General features: G+C 40.5%; 1 protein-coding gene across 9 annotated transcripts in view; it reads left to right on the top strand.

The window, feature by feature from the left end:
• si:dkey-240h12.4 (death-associated protein kinase 2) overlaps window positions 1–20,434 on the top strand; it is a 54,719-nt gene that overhangs the window by 21,954 nt on the left and 12,331 nt on the right. For all 9 annotated transcript variants that reach the window (XR_004698738.2, XM_035182391.2, XM_035182390.2 and 6 more), the window contains 8 exons: window positions 5,960–6,181; window positions 6,807–6,945; window positions 7,078–7,207; window positions 13,875–13,923; window positions 14,299–14,325; window positions 17,272–17,424; window positions 18,393–18,438; window positions 18,559–18,648. Coding sequence is in view for 8 of the 9 variants with exons in the window: in XM_035182391.2 (XP_035038282.1) it covers window positions 5,960–6,181; window positions 6,807–6,945; window positions 7,078–7,207; window positions 13,875–13,923; window positions 14,299–14,325; window positions 17,272–17,424; window positions 18,393–18,438; window positions 18,559–18,648 (856 nt within the window). In the remaining variant the exon portion in view is untranslated. The remainder of the gene's footprint in view (window positions 1–5,959; window positions 6,182–6,806; window positions 6,946–7,077; window positions 7,208–13,874; window positions 13,924–14,298; window positions 14,326–17,271; window positions 17,425–18,392; window positions 18,439–18,558; window positions 18,649–20,434) is intronic.

Genomic DNA, 20,434 nt, shown 5'->3' with positions numbered 1-20,434 from the left:
AAGTGTTAAAAAAGGTTCAAGGTCATGGTGGCCTGAAGTATGTTCTTGAACATGCTATCTTGAGATCAGCTCGGGGAATGTCTTCAATTTTCAAACATTCACTTACACTCAAAGATGAACTGATCAGATTTTGGTGCCTGAAAGTCAAAGGTCAAGATCATAGTGACCTTACGTTTCTGTGAATGTGATATATCAGGACTGCCCGTTGGGAATTTCATTACATCTGGCAAAATTCACTTTATGACTCATGGATGACCTGAATTGATGGTCAAAGTTCACACTGACCTCTCAAACCCATGTTTTGCCATGTGAATGGAATATCCCAGGAACATCTTAAGGGAATTTGGCACACATGTTCACTTGGACTCCCTGATTAACTGATTGGATTTCGGTTGTCAAAGGTCATGGTGGCCTCACCCTGAATGTGATATCTCATTACCAACTTTTGAAGTTTTATCAGTTGTCATTTGGACTCAAAGATGAAGTGAGACAAATCACTAAAAGGCTTTCACCAGTACATCACATGTTCTACTCGCCTGGGGAAGACAATGGACAAATGCTATGGCTCAGTCCTGGATGCATAAAAGTCTGCTGCTCTTCATCCTCTACGCTGATGAATGCAGATCCACACAGACCAACTGTCACCTGGTTAAATATGCCGACGACACAGTTGTCTTGTCTCCGCTCTCAGGCCCCTCACAGCACCATGGACCAGTTCTGCAGGAGTTTGAGAGGTGTGTCAGCTCTTGCTTGGAACTGAACGTCAGCAAAACAGGCAGAGGGAACTGGCAGTAGCAGCCCCCACCACGATCCACAGGGGCCCAGTGGAGCCCATTGAGGAGTACAAGTACCTGGCCACCATCTTTGACAACTGAAATTCTTTTCCAACACCGAGATTCTCAGAAGATGTCAGCAGCGGCAATTCCTCCTAGGAAGTTTACTTCCTTTGATGTCAGCAAGGACATCCTCCAGACTTTCTATTACTCTTTCCCTATTCTCCATCCATGCCTACGTGAAAGTGTAGTCCCAGTTTCCATTGGGGTTCCATTCGTTGATAATGTCGTTGCATTCTCTCTAATTCTAAGAAGCCATATCCTTGCAACTGTTTTGAAGCCTTTAAAATTCCGCCATCCTCCATAAAATAACTTGTCACAGCCAATAAAAACATCTCTTTGCCACATAGACGGAAAAATCCATATCCTAAGATTGCTTTGCTTCTTACCTTATCCTTTTTTGCCAATAATGTGGGTTGCCACAGAAAGCTATACTGCTCACTCACTCCACATTGGAGCAGCAGCAACAACCGCATTGTCCATAGAGCCTGTGTCAACACACAGGGCGATTGGTTTTCATCTGCTGGTCTAAGGCTCAGGCCATCCTAGATGCTCAAAAGCTATAAGCACTTTGTGAGTCTGCTAGCTCCAACAATTATACTGTGGCATAAGTGTGCAAGCTTTCTCAATTTTTTTCAGCTGTTACCTCAAATGTCTATTGGCATATGTTTAATTGGGGTTATTCAATGTTATGCAACTTACTTCTCCTGCTAGCACCTTCAGTCAGCGTGTGGAAGGCCAGAGAGGTTTGCCTGACATGGTCGTTTTGAGTTGTGCTCTCCCTTTCCATAGGTTTTCTATCTATGCACATGGAAGGGCAGAGAGGTTTGCCTGGTATGGCTGTTTTGGGGGGTCTTTTAGCTGCTGCTCTCCTTGTCTCACTTTCCATGAAGGCTCATGGAAGGGTAGGGATATGTGCTCTACCTACCTTAGGCTTTCCCTATATGCAACTGGAAGAACAGGTAGGTCCTAGAACAGAGCCATGCCACCAAATATGAGTTTAATTCAATTAAATTAAATAGTATGCTTTATTAATTAGGATTTTTTTTTATATACTTTTGACAAAAGTGGTCCTGACTGAACATTCTTTTAAAGTACTTCACAATGAATTTACACATGTGAAGCTCAGGGAAATGTAATGATTCCAGTGTAAATAACAGAGGGATAAAATCTTTCATCAAACAACAACTTACCCTGTTAAACACTTTATTTTATTAATTTCTCCCTTATCACATCACACTGCTCACTGTGGAAAACAATGTGGTCAATGTTGACCAGACTAGTGTTAACATTCACATTATCACCACACATTCAGACTTTTATAAATGCCAGTTTATATGTGTGCATCCACTTCTGTCTCCAGATGTGCATTCTGAATGTGTTATTGTTGCCAGAAGAGCAGCAGGCCTTGTAACACCCATACAGCATCAGCTATACAGGAACTGTATTGTCATTATCCTCCTGCATTGCCTAAACACTAAGGGCCTGATGTTCTAAGATCCCAAATAAAGACTGCTAAATTGCATGTGTGTAGTGGACAGATATGATAGACAGAGTTCACCAAAGACTGTTGATGTGGTTTACACTGTATTTGATTTGCACTAGTTGATTCGCACTATTACTCACTCCTGTAAGGAGCTGTGGGGTTACCATGGCAACAAGGGAGGGGTTAAAAGCGGATGTTTTGATGACACCCAGAAGTTTTCTTTAACCTGAAAAGTTTGTAAATAAACGCATCGAGAGGTGCAGCAAACGAGAAATATCCCGACTATTCCATCCTATCGACTCCTGCATTATAACAGATTGCGGGATCATCCATCCCTGTATGCCCAAATCAAGCTAAAAAATAAAACTAGCTAATGTATGCTGGCATAAAATCTCCATCAGAGGAGTTCACAGAGAGAGGAGAAATCTTTGTTTACTTTCAGCTTCTGACCAGTTCCTAAGGAGCGGCTGACATGCTTACACACACACTTCCCTCCCCCCCATATTTCATCTCTAGGGCATTATGCCATTTCAGATTGTGGGAAAACCCGGATTTCTTCATCTGATGAAAAAGGCAGCACCACAATACAAATATCCAGTAAGAAGCTACTTTTCCACAAAAGAAATCTCAAGGATGTACAGGGAGGTGAGAGCCAGTGTGGAGAAAAAGCTGGAAGAAGGTAAATGGTTTTGTGCAACAACAGATCTGTGGACCAGCAGTGATTGTGGTTGAGAACCCTATATAAGCTTTAGTGTTCACTATGTAACCTCTGATTAGCAACTGAAATATCACTGTATTGAGACGCTGTATTTCCCAGATGACCACACAGCAGAGAATATTGCTGAAATGGTGGAAAACATGCTCCACGCCTGGAAGATCAAGACAGAATGTCTCTCAGGAATTAGAACTGACAATGCCAAAAACATGAAGAAGGCCTTTGGAAATTTCCCTTGTGTTTGGTTTTCTTGTTTTGGCCACAATTTAAAGCAAGCAATTTCAAAAGTCCTCAAAGTCCAGAGGGTGGAATCTGCTGTGAGAGCATGCCACCACATGGTCAAGGGATTTTCTCGAAGCTGGAAGAAGAAATGAGAATTGAAGAGGAAACAGGCAGACAACATCGCTGAGCATGCACTGATTCATGATGTGGTCACATCTCTAGATTCTTGGAGCAGCAGCTGGCCATATGTGCAGTGCAAGCAGGAGACAGAAACACATGGCATCTCATGCCCAGAGAAAATTATATCAGTGTCCTGGAAGATGTAAACCAGCTCCTGAGCTGTCTCCATGAGTTCACTGATGTCCTGGCCTCTGAGAAACGAGTCACACTGTCCTCCCAGAAGCCAGGCATGGAGCACATCAACAGTTAAATACACAGAGATCCAGCAGGAGACAGCACTCTCACCAAACAGACAACACAGCTAAGGTACACAGAGGGAAGGAAAAGGGTGCTTAACATCTCCTGTTTTGTGGATCCTCGATTTAAGGGAAACTTTGCTGAGAATCTTGATGACACAGTGAAGGCATGCATGGATGAAGTTGTGACACTTGCACTAGAAGACCCTTCACACACAGAACAGCCTCAAGCAGCCACCACACAAGGTGATGACAATAGAGAAGGAGAGGGGAGCAGCAGCACCCTTTCCATCACCAAGAAGAAAGGCAAAAGTCTATCTGGATTGTTGCAGCAAATCAACAATGCAAGACAGAACAGAGCAGCAACAGCAAATCCATCTCCATCGCCACAAGAAAGTGTAGATTCTGAGGTGAAACTGTACTTGTCCTTGCCTGCAATCAGTGCTGACACTGGCCCACTGGCTTGGTGGAAGGAACATGTGGAAGAAATGCCACTCCTTTCAAAATATGCCAGCAAGTTCATGTGCATCCCAGCTACAAGTGTGCCTTCTGAGGGGGGTGTTCAGTTCGAGTGGCCACATCTCATCCCCTCGGAGGTCAAGACTGAGCACTAAAAATCTGAACATGCTCACTTTTCTGCACCAAACCATGGACTGAAAAGATATGGACTGGAAATCGTTCTGTTATATAGTTCAACAGTCTTGATGCAGAAAAAGAGGTCCTGCCGCCTGTGACCCATTTCATTCAATATATATAATCTTTAATTATATTTTCAAAAGGTAGATACTGTGTTTTAGTTTGGTTTCAAAAGGCAGATACAGTGAATGCTAAAATGTATATGTTTAAAAAGTCCAATGTAAAAGGGTAGGCTTACCTGTTATAATGTTGTGTGCGAAATACAATAAAACATTTAATAAAAAAATGCTTGTCGTTTTCCATTTTCCTATAGTAGTAATCGTGAATATCGAAAAAACGCGATATTTACTCTAACAATAATCGTGACACCAAAATCACATATCGTGACATAACTAGTATTTAAATGAGTGTTTTGCGTGTGTTACTGGTTTCCGCCATGGAGCATTACGGAGAGCAGAGTGACCGCAAGCACAATGTGAAATTTAATGCCATGGAATTTGAGGTGTTACTGTAAGAGGCAAATAAACACGTTGTTGAGCTAAAGCAAAGAAATATTAATATAACTCAAGGAAACACAATATGGGAGAGTATCTGCAAGAAAGTAAATGCTGTGGGTAAAACAAAAAGAACAACTGATGAAATTAAGAGAAGATGTCAGGACATAAGAAGATCAACAAAAAAAAAAAAAACTCATAATAAAACCTCGGCAAATAAAACAGAGATGCCTCTGACCAATATTGAGCAGCAGGCGCAGTTCACTTTCTGAAAAAAACAGGTCTCTACGCCTTCTTCCATGCCGTCTCCTCCTCACCACAATAACTGCAGCCATCTGTGCGTAACGCTGTGCCAATTAGCACCTACCTTTCAAACGTATTAAATATAGACGCAGTCACAACCACCGCAATTATTTTCAGGCTTTGTAAATCACAATGTGTGTTCTAAATTTAAGTATTTGCATCTACTCCTCCCAATATTTTGCGCACTCTGGTAGAAACGCCCGATATTGCATATTCATTAAGGCAAGCGTACTAGATGGAGAGCGTGTGTTATTCTGCACGCAATCCTCAGTGTGCATCGTTAGTATATCAGCTTGCATGTTTGTTTGTGGGTGAAATCCAGTTTGGCCACGTTTTTACACTTACAAACTTTTATTAGATCAGGCCCTAAGTGGTTTAGCTGAAAAATTATTCCTAGACTCTTCTCTTATATGGATGTGACCACATCTGCACAGTTTTAAAGCTGTGATTAAGCACTGATTATAGAGGCTAGTGCACAGTGCCAAACAATATAAAATGCACGAGTGGCCACAAATTTACAGACAGAGCGTGTAAGCTTGTTTATTGTATTGGCACAATCAATAATCTAAACATATTTGTCTTCTTTTATTCTTTTTTTCAGATGTTTACATTACAGATGAAATAATTATTTACAGTATGGGAATGTCTGATGTGATTATACATGTTAAGCCACATAGCATCAAAGCTTACTACATTTGGAAAAGATTTCCATTTTGTAGCAGGTGTAGAAACCGTCAGAGCTTCTGCAGGTTTACCCCAAGTAAAGAAAAGAAAACATTTTTGCAAATTGTCAAAAATATTTTTTTATGTCTCAAGTGTAGTGTTCACTGTGAATTATGTCCTTTTCCCTCCAGTGGGCACTTTGGTCAGGTTCGACAAGTTCGTGAGCAGGCCACTGGGACTTGTTGGGCAGGCAAGTTCCTGAAGATAAGAAAGATGGCCGGCAGCCGTCTGGGCGTGGACAGAAGCAGTGTGGAGCATGAGGTGGAGATCCTCCAGGGTCTTCACCATCCAAACATTGTGATCCTCAAAGATGTTTTTGAGAGCCGGGCAGAAGTGGTGCTCATTCTGGAGCTGTGAGTTGATGTGTTTTTAATTAAGACCTGATGATCTAGCCGAACATAAGAGTCTCATTGTTCATAATATATAAACATAATCATGCATCTCAAACAGGCATGCTCTGGAACAGCAGCTGGATACACCTGAGCCAAGTGGTGCACTTACATATATCTTAACACACATTCATCAATTCCACTGGTCATTCATGTGCAGAGTCTATGTCCTTACACTGCCACCAGTACGTTCTTCAATGCACAAGGTGATTTGGTTTTATGTGCAAAATGATATATAGTATGTAAACTAACTGAGGACGATGAAGGACAGGATGTGCTCTTATTACCTCTAAATTAAAAAGTGCATATTCATAATTGATCATATCCATAGGTTCCAAACAGACGCATGTCAACATGTTATCTTTCATTCATCTGATATAGATGCCTAGATTGGTTTGGGTTGAGAAATAATATAATAAATATTGTATTGTCACTGGGCCTAGTAAATTTTGGTTGGGGAATATGCCTTTTGCTTGAATGCTAATTAAGGTGACAGCTTCCAAAGATGTGATTTGTTTTGTCCTTCACTGTCAGTTATAATAACATTGGACTTTCCGAATGAACAGCTGAGATTTGTTTGAAATTTCAGGGTTAGTGGAGGGGAGTTGTTTGACTTCATTGCTGAGAAGGAGAACCTGTTGGAGAGTGAGGCAATTGAGTTCATGAAGCAGATCTTGGAGGGATTGGGATTCATGCACAGCAAGCATATTGCCCACTTTGACCTCAAGGTAAATTGACCTACACAGCTTTTTGGCTTTACATGGCTCGTTTTGCTGTTGATGTTTAGAAACTTTGGAATTGAGTTTTTTTTTTACATTACATTATTCCTACACCATAATAAAATGTTTCTCTCCATTTAGCCAGAAAACATCATGCTGTCAAACAAAGTATCACCAAACCCTAACATCAAACTAATTGACTTTGGCTTGGCTCACCGTTTTCAACAAGGCAAGGAGTACAGGAGCACAAGTGGCACCCCACAGTACATCGGTGAGGATGAAGTCTTTCATTTGACACTGTTCTGTCGGTTTTAAGTTACCTGTGTTAAGTAAGGCAGGTACGGTATATGTGACACTCAAAATAGCTTTTTTAATACAACCAAATAAAAGAGCAATAAATTATATTTTGATCCTCAGCATGGAGTAGCAAAGAAATCATCAATTTTGTCTAATCAAATCTAATTTTACATGTGTAGCCATTGTGGACGTTTTTCACACTTTCTGAGAGTGACTGTAGGATTTCAATTTGCAACAAATGTGCAAAGGTTCCGAGAGGAGAAGACTACCAATCTCATTAGTCACCTTAGAGTTCGTCATGGCAACGACAATGTATGGCGAGAATACCAGGCGCGAGAGTGTCAGTGCAGCATTGCCGCAAGGGGATACGTAATCGGAGCTGCGCTCGCCCCCGGCTTCAACGCGGTGCGGCAGGCAGGAGCAGGGCCCCGACTGGGCCAGACAAATGCTCTGCAAAGTACTCTGCCAACCATACCAGCGCCATCTCCGCTTGCCAGTACATGTCTCTGGCTGCATGGAGCCCCATATTGGGCGCCACTGTGGCGATAGACCATGCCACCGGGGTCTCCCACACACAGCCAGAGACGGTACTGGTGCTTTTCAGCATCATAAAATCTCTTAAACTTAAAGCTGCTGGCGACTAGCTTTTTCAGCTCAGTATTTTATCTGAATTACTATTTTATTACAGTGAAATGTCTTATTTGATATGTCAAAATATTTAATTTAAACTCTTTTGAAAGATAAATTTTCCTCCTCCACCTTAAGTTGTTTGAAGTTTTCTGTTGTACTTTGTAAAAAAACTAAACGAACACTCACAACTTATTTGCAATATTGTATTATTTACAATATTTGCTTTCTATATTTTGCAATTTTACCCTCAGGTGTGTATAAACTAAAGGCTATGAACTTGTTTTAAAGAAGATTATTATCAGTATCGGCCATGTGAAGCATGTTATTATCGGTTATTGGTATCGGCCGGAAAAATCCATATCGTTCAACCCCTTTTTAAAACATTCATGAGAAAAGACAGTATCTAACATAAATTACAATTGCCCCCCCTGAGAAATTTGGCAGGAGCCGCCACTGCAGATACCTGAAAAATATACTTAAGTACAGTAACAAAGTATTTGTACTTTGTTACTTCCCACCTCTGGTCTCTTTACATCTCAGTGCTTCATTTGACACCATAGATCTCAAGATCCTGTTACACAGAATGGCAAACTGTACTGTAAAGTTCTTTGAGTGGTCATCAAGAATAGAAAAGCGCTATATAATCATCTAGTCATGAAGTGAACATTTGGGGGACAAAAACTCACAACTGATTTTTTTACAAGATGAATTTTTATGTATTTTGCTATTTAAAACGATGTTTAATACTATATTGTAAGTCTAATGTGTGCTTGGTGATATAAACATGTTTATGTGTATTTTATATAACTTTTTTATATTTTTAAAAATACAATAACATAAGTATATCCATTTAGATAAAACATACATAAATATGTAAAATATTGAGAAACAAATTAGGGCTGTCAAAGTTAACACTATAATAATGAGTTAACGCAAATTCCTTGCAACGCCACAAATTTTTTAAAAGGGCGATTAACGTGCACTTTCTGTGATTATGACCCTCAGTCCGCCCCGTAGTTTGTGAAATCAGGAAGCGATGGAGCAGTAAAGTTGTGGATGATAAGCAGAAACAAGCCTCAAATGGATAAAGAAAAGGGTCTTTTGAATGGCAAGTTCAGCTTCAAAGCCAAGCCAGATGGTTCTCTCGACAAGACCAAAGTTATGTGCATTTACTGTCGAGGTGAAATGAGTTACCACTGGAGTACGTCAAGTATTAGATACCACTTGCTGGCCAAGCATACAGCTGATGCAGAGAGCCCTCCTCCCCCTCGCCAAAGGCAGACCATGCTGGATAGTTTGCAACGGAGGCACATGGACAACTCCACAAGCAACAAACTTTCAACAGCAATAGCTAAATGGGTGACTACAGCTTGCAGGCAGATTAACATTGTCAATATTCCCATCTTTTGTTTCTTGTTTGGCTTGAGTTTGCCATGTTAGGCTTTCAGCATATTTTTTGAGCATGCAGTACCTTTGAGGGTATTCTGGAGAATATTCTGGACAGTATTTGTCTTTGTTTTGGATTGTTGCAAAAATAATTAACATACATTTTGTATAAAGCAAGCATATCTATCCACTCCCATGTTGATAAGATTGTTAAAGACTTGAAAAATATCCCTTTGAGGTTCATTTAGAAAAGATAAAAAATGTGCGATTAAACGCAAGTTAACTATGGACAATCATGCGATTAATCACAATTAAAGATTTTAATCAATTGACAGCCCTAATACAAATACATGTAGGCAAGTTTGTATATTCGAATTAGACTGGTATGATGTCCTTATTTGGTTATAATCATCCCCATTGGTTCCTTGTCTCACTCACCTCCATGTCACCTGCTCTCCCTGCAGCAACCAAGTTATCTCCCTCTTCCTCTCTCTCTTTACTCTGAACGCACAACAGTGAATATGAATGAAATATAATAATAATAATAATAATAATAATAATAAACTTTATTTATAAAGCACTTATCAAAACTTCTTTACATAAAATAGAGAAAAAATTATAATAAAGTCAGCGAATAAAAACACAATAAAACATGTCTGAAATGTAAAATGCAGTGGGATTAAAACACCTAGAAAATTAAATACAATATCAAAGTTTTAAATTATGGAAAGGCCTTTCGATAAAAGTGCGTTTTAAGAAGTGTTTTAAAACAAGACACTAATTTAGCAAGCCTGAGCTTCTCAGGCAGGTCGTTCCAGAGTCGAGGAGCCCTGACCGCTAACGCAGGGTCACCCCTTGTCCTCATCTTTGACTCAGGAACAACCAGCAGGTTCCTGTCTGAGGACCTCAGGCTGCACACGGGCTCGGGAGGGGTTAATAATTCTAAGATGTAGTTAGGGGCCAGGCCACTAAGTGCCTTAAAAGTAATCAATAATATCTTAAAATCAATCCTAAAACAGACAGGTAACCAGTGTAGGGAAGCTAAAATAGGAGTGATATGCTCTCTTCTCCTGGATTTGAAGCCTATTGAGTGTTTTTTGCTAAAGACATGTTAAAACACCATTACAATAATCAAGCCATGAAGAAATAAAAGCATGTATGATGACTTCAGTGTCTTTAAAACTCAAGATCGATCTGATCCTGGATATATTCCTGAGATGGTAAAAACATGTCTGAACAAGTTTGTTAACATGGCTCTCGAAGTGTAGGCTGGGATCAAATATGACACCAAGGTTTTTGGTGACAGACCTAACATTGTTGGATAGAGGACCCAGAGATGACTGAATTTGGGAATGTAGGTGATCTGGGCCAATAATGGGGATTCCAGTTTTGTCAGAGTTCAATTGAAGGAAATTATTTGACATCCAGTCTTTAATATCTGCTAGACAGTTAACTAAACGGGACAGGTTGTTTGGCTTCACTGGGAGATATAATTGTGTATCGTCTGTTATTAGCAAACTACTGACTACAAAAAATATTGAGATACAAATACATGTAGGCCAAGTCTGTACATTCGGATTAGACTGGTATGATGTCCTTATTTGGTTATAATCATCAACATGAACCTTTTCTCACTCACCCTCATGTCACCTACCCTAACAGCATCCTCATTCTCTCCTTCTGTCTCTCTCTTTGTACTCTGAACTCACTACAGTGGACATGAAAGAAATATTATCAGTAATAGAGTTTAACATTCCTTTGCTTAACTATGTTTAACTATTAAGCCCAGTTATGTTACCAGTCCATGAAAAGGGGGAAAGGTCCTTTTTGATGTGCTGTTTGAAGTCCAGTGAAGTGGTCTTGCTGGTTCCTGCGGTTGTGCATCTGCTGGTCAGACCTTGTCGTGGCCAATTGCTCATGCTGAAGTTCTTAGGCAGGCTCTCGCGTGGCTGCCTTTTGGAAGGTTTTAGCATTCTGCTCCAGGCAGGCCTGCTTGAAGGTGGAAGAGCTTGGTTAGTGGTTGAAAGTTGTGTCCAGGGGCAGGTTTAACATCTAGGTGTGAAGTTGCAGCACCCTGGGAGACTGAGTTCTCGAGGCTCTCCTTTGTCTTCAGAACTAAGGAAACATGTGGTTGCAGGCTTTGGCTACACATGTAGGCCCAACTATTGGTCACAAATACTAGATCCCAACAAAAACAACGTTAATATTTTAACTTATGCACATGAATGTTGGTCGCTGGGTAAATGAGTGGCTGCTAATACGCAAAAGATGGTGTCGCTTAACTTCCATGTATGCGAGGTGAGCTTAACTGTTTCCAGTGGAAAGACCTTGATCGCTATAGTGGTACCATAACGTTAGCAATAGCAGCAAACATGACTGTTTTTAATCGTGATCTTTGGTAGATCTCGAGACACCGCGTATAGAAAGTAATTTAGTTTTTTGTCTTGTCACTGACCGGCATCCTGAACCGGAAACAGTTGTGCACACCATCCTCAAACTGGAAGTAGTAAAACGGCGTTCTATATAAATGACCGCCAACAGTTCTAAGGGGTCGATTGACGTCCGTAGCGATCGCGACGAGCATCAAAAATATGCTGAACCAGTTGTGTTTGGATGTCTGTGTATGCTCGAAAACTGAAAATGTATCTGCCGCTGTTTTTGTTGTTGTGCTTTAAGTAAGCGCTTGCATTAGCTGGGAGAGCGGAGCCGTATACAGTGACGTCATGACGTGGCTATTTGAAAGGCACTGGCCTGTGGAAAAGCAACTGCAGACCAGCACTAGCACCAGCCCGGAACTGGAACCTGGTCCGTGTTGGTGGAAAAGGGATATTGGACAAACCGCATGAAGAGCTGACAGAAACAGTATATGAGCTGCACTACACCGTAATTCCTTAATCGTTCAAAGTTTCATAGTGACTATTTTGGACAGCGGTGCTTTTTTAATTGTAGTCATAGCATAACAGTTTTATTATTATTATCGTCATCGACCAGTTTACAATTCAGTTTATTGGGGGGGACAATTTGACAATATTTAAACATTGGGGGGGGACGTGACTATTATGACTACTGCCCTGATTTACATTCACCTTGAACAATACAGCACAGACAAGTCGTCGATTTGACATGTAACAGCAGCAGAACATCCCTGTGATATGAACCTGAAGAGAAAACATGTTGGTGACATTCTGCTTCTTCTTCGTTTTCTCTCTGGTTTACTGGTGAATCATAAACAACTTTAAGGTTCCTACGGACGTGATGTTGTGCTGCTGTGTCATCTGAAATTAGCTTTACACAGGTTTTCTTTGAGGGTTTAACGTAAAATGTTCACACTTTTACGACTATTGCTTTTTTATCTCAAAGAGGAGAGAGAGAGAGAGAGAGAGAGAGAGAGAGAGAGAGGCTGAATGTAGAGAGGGAGCGCACAGAGTGAACACAAAGCAGTGAAACAAAAGCACAAACCATAATTTTCTGATTGTTCCATAGCAGTTACATTCTAAAGCACAAAAACAACCTGCTGGAAGATGTTTCATTGCTAAGTTTTATGTAAATACAGATTTGAAATCAACTCAGTGCAGTTTGTGTGATGTGAGTGAGAGACACACCTCCTGTTGTATAGAGGTCCATTCAGCAGGACAAGCTGTTTTAACTTTTCTTTATCAAGTTTGACTATCCAGAATTAACTTTACAATATCAACAATGTCATTTTGACTTTTACTGTGACTTGTAAGAATTTGTGTATTAGATAATTTATTCATTAATTCAGTTTTAAGCACTGAAAATTCCAATTTTCTTCAAATTGATTAAAACTACTCTTATCATTCATATGTGTGTGGTTTCTCGTTATCGATTTCTACAATTCAGTTGAATTATTATGTTCTTTAATTCCAGTTTTAGATATCTGCAATTTGATTCTAACTACTCCCAATTCAGGTTCATGATATCTACAACACCATTCTGACAAGTTCAAACTAAATTCAAGTCGGATCAAAGATATGTTGAACATGGTTTATGACTAGTCAGAATTAAAATGTAGATATCTGAATCTGAAATTAGTTGCAAATGACTGTAATACAGATAATGTGTATGTGGGCTTACGCAAGTGTGCAATCTGATATCGTCCTTATTATAGTTATAATTTTGGCCCGGGACAAACATGATCACTATAAGCGGTTTCCACTGTATTTGCATATTTATATGGTCTAGGTTTTCTATTTTTAAGAACTGAGTTATATATATAAGTGATTAACTTTCTTTGGGCGGCTGTGGATCAGGATGTAGAGCACGTCCTCGTCCACCAATCCATGGAAGGTTGTCGGTTTGATCCCTGGCTTCTTCAGTCTGCATGTTAAAGTTTCCTTGACACTGAACCCCAAACTGCCCCTGACGGCTGTGCCACATAAGGAAGAGCTGTGTTAATGGACGAAAGTGACTTGTAGTGTAAAGCACTTTGAGTAGTCATTAAGACTATATTAATCAAACCATTTGCCATTTTAATCAACTGCATTTTTTCATGTTGGATATGGAGCATATCCACATTACTAAAAAGAGGGTAATATAATATACCATGCTCACATTAGCCTTACAGACCACCACTCCTTCATTACACTCTCGTCTCTCTTTTTCAGCCCCTGAGGTGATAAACAATGAACCTCTCGGCATGGCAGCAGATATGTGGTGAGATTCCCTAGTGACTGTCTATTCACACAGTCTATTCTGCAGTGGACTGCACATTTACACATCTACAACAGTAACTGTTAAACTGTTATTCATGATAGCGCACACATAAACTTGAAATTTCGCAACTATCTCTTCACTGCTGCTTCTCTGTATAACGGAGGGTAAATTCTTCACTTAGTGGCATGTTGGAGCATGCTTTAAGCCCCACTCAGTGCACATCTTTAGCTATCAGGACACTTTTTGAAACAAAACAATTATTCAACATAGGCAGACAGTTAAATACTATATTAGTCTTACATCTGTCATACAATTGTGAAAAGCTTAATATCACACCACATGACTTAATTTATGCCTTGTTTCCTTCTCCTCCAGGAGCATCGGAGTTATTACCTACATACTGTAAGTTGTAAATATGTGTTATGTGATATGTAAATACTTGTAGGCATTAGATATGCTGTTGCACACATTTAATAAGCAAAGGGCTCACATAGGGTAAATCCAACCACAGCAGTGTATACTTACTAGTTTGAACTCTTTTTCCGTCATGTTTATCATGGCCCTCAGCTTTAACAAGCTTTAACAATAAGTTTGGGGAAATGTGTGTGTGAGGTGTTGGTGCCAGGTTAGAGAAAGTAGTTAGTTGCATGCAAAGAAAGACTGTGAAGAGCATAACATTAGCTTTCAAATAATTATTACCAAAATATCACAGCAAAACAAATCAAACTTATAAACATCACATGAATAGAATTGAACAGTCTTTGCTTAGCCTAGTGTAATTATTAAGCCCAGTTGTGTTACCCGTCCATGAAAGAGGGGAAAGGTCCTTTTTAATGTGCTGTTTGAAGTCCAGTGAAGTGGTCTTGCTGGTTTTGGCTCCTGTTGTTGTGGTTCTGCTGGCAAGACGTTGTAGAAGCAGCTCATGCTGAAGTTCTTAGGCAGGCTCTCGCGTCGCTGCCTTTTGGAAGGTTTTAGCAGTCTGCTCCAGGCAGGCCTGCTTGAAGGTTGGTAGAGCTTGGGTAGGGAGGAAGTTTCCCTGGCTGGGTGAGCTGGAGAGCTACACCTCTCCTCCAAGAGAAGTGAGTAGAAAGAGAGAGAAGAGAGAGGGAACTGGGCTTATATAGGCCTGGTGACCTCATGGGTCATGGGGCCCAAAGTGACCCATAGTGGTTGAAAGTTGGGTCCAGGGTCAGGTTAACACCTAGGTGTCAAGTTGATACACCCTGGGAGACTGAGTTCTGGAAGCTCTCCTTTGTCTCCAGAACAAAGGAAATGTTTTTTTTACCAGAGCATGAGAAGAAGCACATGGACAGGAAAATAAAACTACCCAACCGTGAATTCAGCGTGGACAATGGACTTCTTTAATTGCCTGATTACAACCCAACTATACTGGTGCCTCAGTGGCTTTTTGTTAAGTTTATTTTGACAAAAACCTTCCTTTGGAACATAAAGTAAAAAACCCACTCTTGGAACAAAGAACTTGGAATAAGAATGTTATAAAAGGCAAGCGATCACCAACACGACAAACAATGGACCGGGACAGCCACCCAATATAAAGTACAATCAAGCCAAAGCGGGAGCACCCCGTACTAAACAGAAACACAGCACACGGAGCACACAGCCTGTATCTGACAGGGGTGTCATGTGTAATTAAATTTAAATATTTCAGCCCAGAGACTGCAGCAAAATGGTACGAAAGCAGATTGTCTATGCAGTTCTTGCTTAGTAACAGAAGATACTACGAAGGAGCGATGGTGATAAGTAAGAGCCGTTTTCACATATGACTGTCAGAGAATATGCGCACAATTGGGTCCAGACTTTCCCCAAAGTTAGTTTTTCACATTTAAACAACGCAGTAGGACATTCTCTGCTCAAACAGGTTCACAACAACAACAACAACAACAACAACAACACAGACTGAGCCAGCGGCGGACTGAAACATTAATTCAGGCCGGGAACTTGACTCCATCCCAGACCACTGCAACCCTGTTCACTTAAACCACCAGACCACTAATCCTACCGGCTAAACCTATTTGTTGATGTAATGGGTACCAGACTAGTAATGAATTTGGCCTCTATGTTCATCTGGGACGAAATTTATCCAGATTACAAAATACCAAAAAAAATGTGACTGACCAACAAGTAATCTATCTGAATACTGAGTCTGCTAGCCTGCCATTCAAATTTACCCAATTCCTATTTTTATATGCTTAAGACAACAGACAATAACATTGATATTGTAGTTTAGGGTACACTAAGACCTAACATACAGCACAAATCTGAATTTCTGGTCATATTTTGGGACTAGAAATATATTGTATCTCCATCTCTAAATGATTGTGTTAGCTTGTCATATGCTAAGATTGTGCTTTTTTTCTTTTTTTAAACTTCAAACGTTATTTTTTTTGATCAATTTTGGATCCCCATTAGCTTCCAGAAAGTGGAACTTATTTAATGATAGCTAGCTAGCCATACTGAGTATGTCGTGTGGGTCTGTTTTATTAAGTGTTTTTAAAAGAACCGGTGCTCCCTTACTGGCGAACATGTCCATAATTATACTGTATTTTGCTGCTTCTGCAGACAAGGCTTTTCTTTTTCTCATTCTCTCGCTCTCTCCTCCACCTTTCCTCTTCTGCTGCTGACTGCGGTCCATTTTGACTGACGTCACTTTCAGAATGCGGCTCGCACTGTGATCTCAGCTAGGTTCAGTGTGCGGGCGCACAGGGCTTTCCACTATGCAGTGTGGCGGAGGTTCATGAAGCACCGAAGCGCTCTGAACACTGGGATTTAGCCTGAGTTAAGCGTTCATCACAGCGCCCTGCTGTGATGAACGCAGGGCTCTGCTCAGCAGTTGCGCGGCGCAAGTCAGTAGGCCAGAACAAGCGTCAGGCCACCGGAAAAATTACCCGGTGACCCGATGGCCATTCCGTGCCTGGACTGAGCCACGCTACTCGTGCGGGCAGTTTGGATACTCAGCCAGTGTGACCGATATTCATCGCTGGTTGATGATGTTCAGTTGCGAAGTGATGTACCGGTGAAAGTGGCGACTGGCAAATTATTCAGGGCTAAAGAAAAAAACATCCCGGGGTACAGCCCCGGATGCCCAAGCCACGCGACGCCCATGGCTACCCACACAAATTACACACTGAGCTATCCCTTAAACCGCATAAACTGTTGGGAGAGATATGCTTTCACATCGCTATTGTCTAAAATGTTTTTTTATGCTTTAACAAGTCAAGCACTGCTTACCTTGCTGACTCTGATGTCACACTACTGCAAAAAATGCTTTGTATGTATGGATGGATTTAGATGTGGACATGATACATTCTCTGTGAACTCTATCCTCAGATTAAGCGGTTTGTCACCATTCCAAAGTGAGACTGATGAAGATACTCTGAAGAATATCATTGCCATGAAGTATGAGTTCTTTTCACAGTATTTCAGCACTACCAGCTCCATGGCCAAAGACTTTATCCAGAAACTCTTGATGAAAAATCCAAAGTAAGTACTATTGTACAGTGTCCATGGTTATTTAACAGAACATGAATTAACTCATTTTAATCAAGACCTTGTTTGAGTAACCCCTGGTGCTTCTGGGGCTGTCACATGCCACTGATAATGACATGCTAAATGAAATAGGTCACCAGAATTATCTCTTGTGAACAATTTTTTTTCCGATTGTCCTACTGTTGTTTATCTTATCTATTGAACCATGTCGATTGATCGATTAATTTGTTAATTTGTGTGTCCTGCACAAAATGGACTAAAAGATAGAGAGCAACATCAACCAAAATGGTCACATGGCAACCATAAAGTTCCAAAAATCTGTTGGTATTCCTATTCCAAGTATCAGGCCAATACATTGTTTTGCACGGGCATCATTGCTACAACCTGCCCATGATGATTGTGGCTGATTAAAAAGGTACAAAAAAGCCCCAGCATTTTCCTCCGGATAGCAGAAGGAAATTGGGTCCAGTCAGACAACACAGTGTTGTGGACACAGGTCTGATATGTGACCTGTTTTATGATACTCACCTGGGACTATGGATGTAAATTAACATCCATAGTTGTCACCATGTGGCATAAATGGTCACATGGTCAGATCTCTTTGCATGAGCAGGCAGTCCATGTGAGACAAATGAGGTCAAACGTTCACAAATCCACAGGAAAGAGCTATAGAATGGAAAGGGACTCTAAAGAACAAAAGATTGATCTTGGGGTTTCATAATTCCATTGGATCATTTAATTGAAGATCAAAACGTAGACCTTATCATGCTGCAGTTACTGATGCTTTTTTATTTCAACAAGCTGCTTATTGATGGGTGATTTTAATGCTCCTGTTTTCCATCATTATATATACTGTATATATGCACATGTATTTACATAAGCAAAGATAATTAGTATTTAGCATTAATTATTACTACTCTTATGTCCTGTTGTCATTAGTTATATGTTGATGTGTGTTGCAGTGATAGAATGACAGCTGAGGAGTGTCTGCTTCATCCATGGATCAAGGTTACTACAATTAGTCTACTATTTTCATACCCAAAACCTGCCCCTTTGTCTGTGGTATCATGCTGCTGAGCGTCACTGCATGTTGCTTATAATGAGTCTAAATACTGTTGTCTTTTTCAGCCCATCACACGTAAACAGGTGGCCAATAGGAATCGATCCTCAATCAATATGAAAAACTTCAAAAAGTTCAATGCTAAAAGGAAATGGAAGGTGAGTGTGGTCATGTAAATGGATGACAAATTAGTAATAATAATAATAATAGTAATAATAATACATTTTATTTGTATAGCACTTTTAAAAGGTACTCAAATGCACTTAACATGGTAAAAACAGTGACAGTAGAAACAATAACAACAAGGTAACATTATAGCAGTTAAAATACAGTTTTACATTAAAAACCATTAGTAAATAATATCATAAATAAATAAATTGCATAAATAAATCACAGATTAAAATTGGATTGTCTCAGTGCAGGAGGTCATTTGTATGTGATGAGGAGAATTTTAAACTTTATTCTTTATTGAATGGGGAGCCAGTGAAGGTTTTGAGCGACGGGGGGGATGTGGTCTCTGGTGCGGGAGTGGGTGAGCAGGCGGGCAGCTGTGTTTAAGACGTATTGCAATTTGTTGATGATTTTGGTGGATGTGCCGTAAAGGATGATATTGCAATAATCGAGTCGTGAGGTGATGAAGGCGTGGAAGAGTGTTTCAGCGGCTGAGGAGGAGAGGGAGGGGCGTATTCGTTAAAATGTTTTTAAGTGGAAGAAGGATATTTTTGTAATGTGGTTGATGGTGTGTTCAAAGGAGAGGTTGGGTCGTCAGCATAGCAGTGGGAATGGAGGCCATGGTGACGTATGATGTTACCAAGGGGGAGCCTGTAGAGAATGAAGAGGAGGGGACCAAGCACCAAACCTTGGGGGACACCTTGGGAGACTGGGGCCATGGTGGAGTTGGATTTATTGATGCTAATGAACTGGTGGTGGTCAGAGAGGTATGATTTGAACTAGGAGAGGGCAGTGCCAGTAATGTGGAGGGAGGACTCAAGGCAGATTAGGAGGATGGAGTGGTTGATGGTGCCAAAGGCAGCACTTAGGTCAAGGAGGATAAGGATGTTGAGGGAGGGATCATTGGAGGAGAGTAGGAGGTCGTTTGAGACTTTTATTTTGCCAATGCTCATAATTGCTTTTATGATCGTTTTGACATATTTGATTTTAGAAATGAAATTCAAGAACTGTGTCTTAAACTTTAAAATCAGCACTTCATTGTACACCAAAAACAAACCTATACAAAGGTGAACAAGAGCCATGGGCCAGACAATATCTGCGGTCGCAATTTAAAATATTGTGCAAAAGAGACCAGCCCAGTTTTTAATTCCATTTTTAATAAATCTTAAGAGACACAGCATGTTCCATGTACGGTCTGGAAAGATGCTGTTGTGGTCCTCATACCTAAAATAAACACTCCAAAAACCTTCATGATTTCAGACATATATCATATGTCTATCTTAACTGGCCCGCATCGTGAAACGATGAACTGAACAAATCAGTTTTCCTATGATGAACGTGAACGTGAGTGACATTCACTGCAGCGAGACTGAACGTCACTCACGTCCATTTTTTAAATCATCATCGTATCAGGCCATCATGATCATCACAGCCCCGGGGCTCTGCCCCCCCCCGCCCGCACTCACTCGATCAGAGCAACACACACAGTGAGATTAGAGCTCGTTCACGTGAAGCAGCCAGTAGTGACTTTGTTGAAGAACAATGGAAACAGTAAAAACACAGAGTTTTTCTAGTCACAGCTTCTCAGTGATCAGAGCAGAAGCTGCAGTTGGTTTGTAGCTGGAGTTTCTGTTTCCTCCTCCACTCTGATATGCTCTATCTTTAACTAATAGACACTGATTACTAGTTATCAGGACCTGATCAGTACATGAAGTAACTTAGTGTTTGTTTGATCCGCTCCAGAGTTTATGAGACTGCATTTAAACATCATGA

The sequence above is a fragment of the Hippoglossus stenolepis genome, chromosome 17 (assembly GCF_022539355.2).
Source record: "Hippoglossus stenolepis isolate QCI-W04-F060 chromosome 17, HSTE1.2, whole genome shotgun sequence".
Lineage (NCBI taxonomy): Eukaryota > Metazoa > Chordata > Actinopteri > Pleuronectiformes > Pleuronectidae > Hippoglossus > Hippoglossus stenolepis.
Note: the sequence above shows the minus strand (reverse complement) of the source record. Positions and strands in the feature narration are given on the sequence as shown.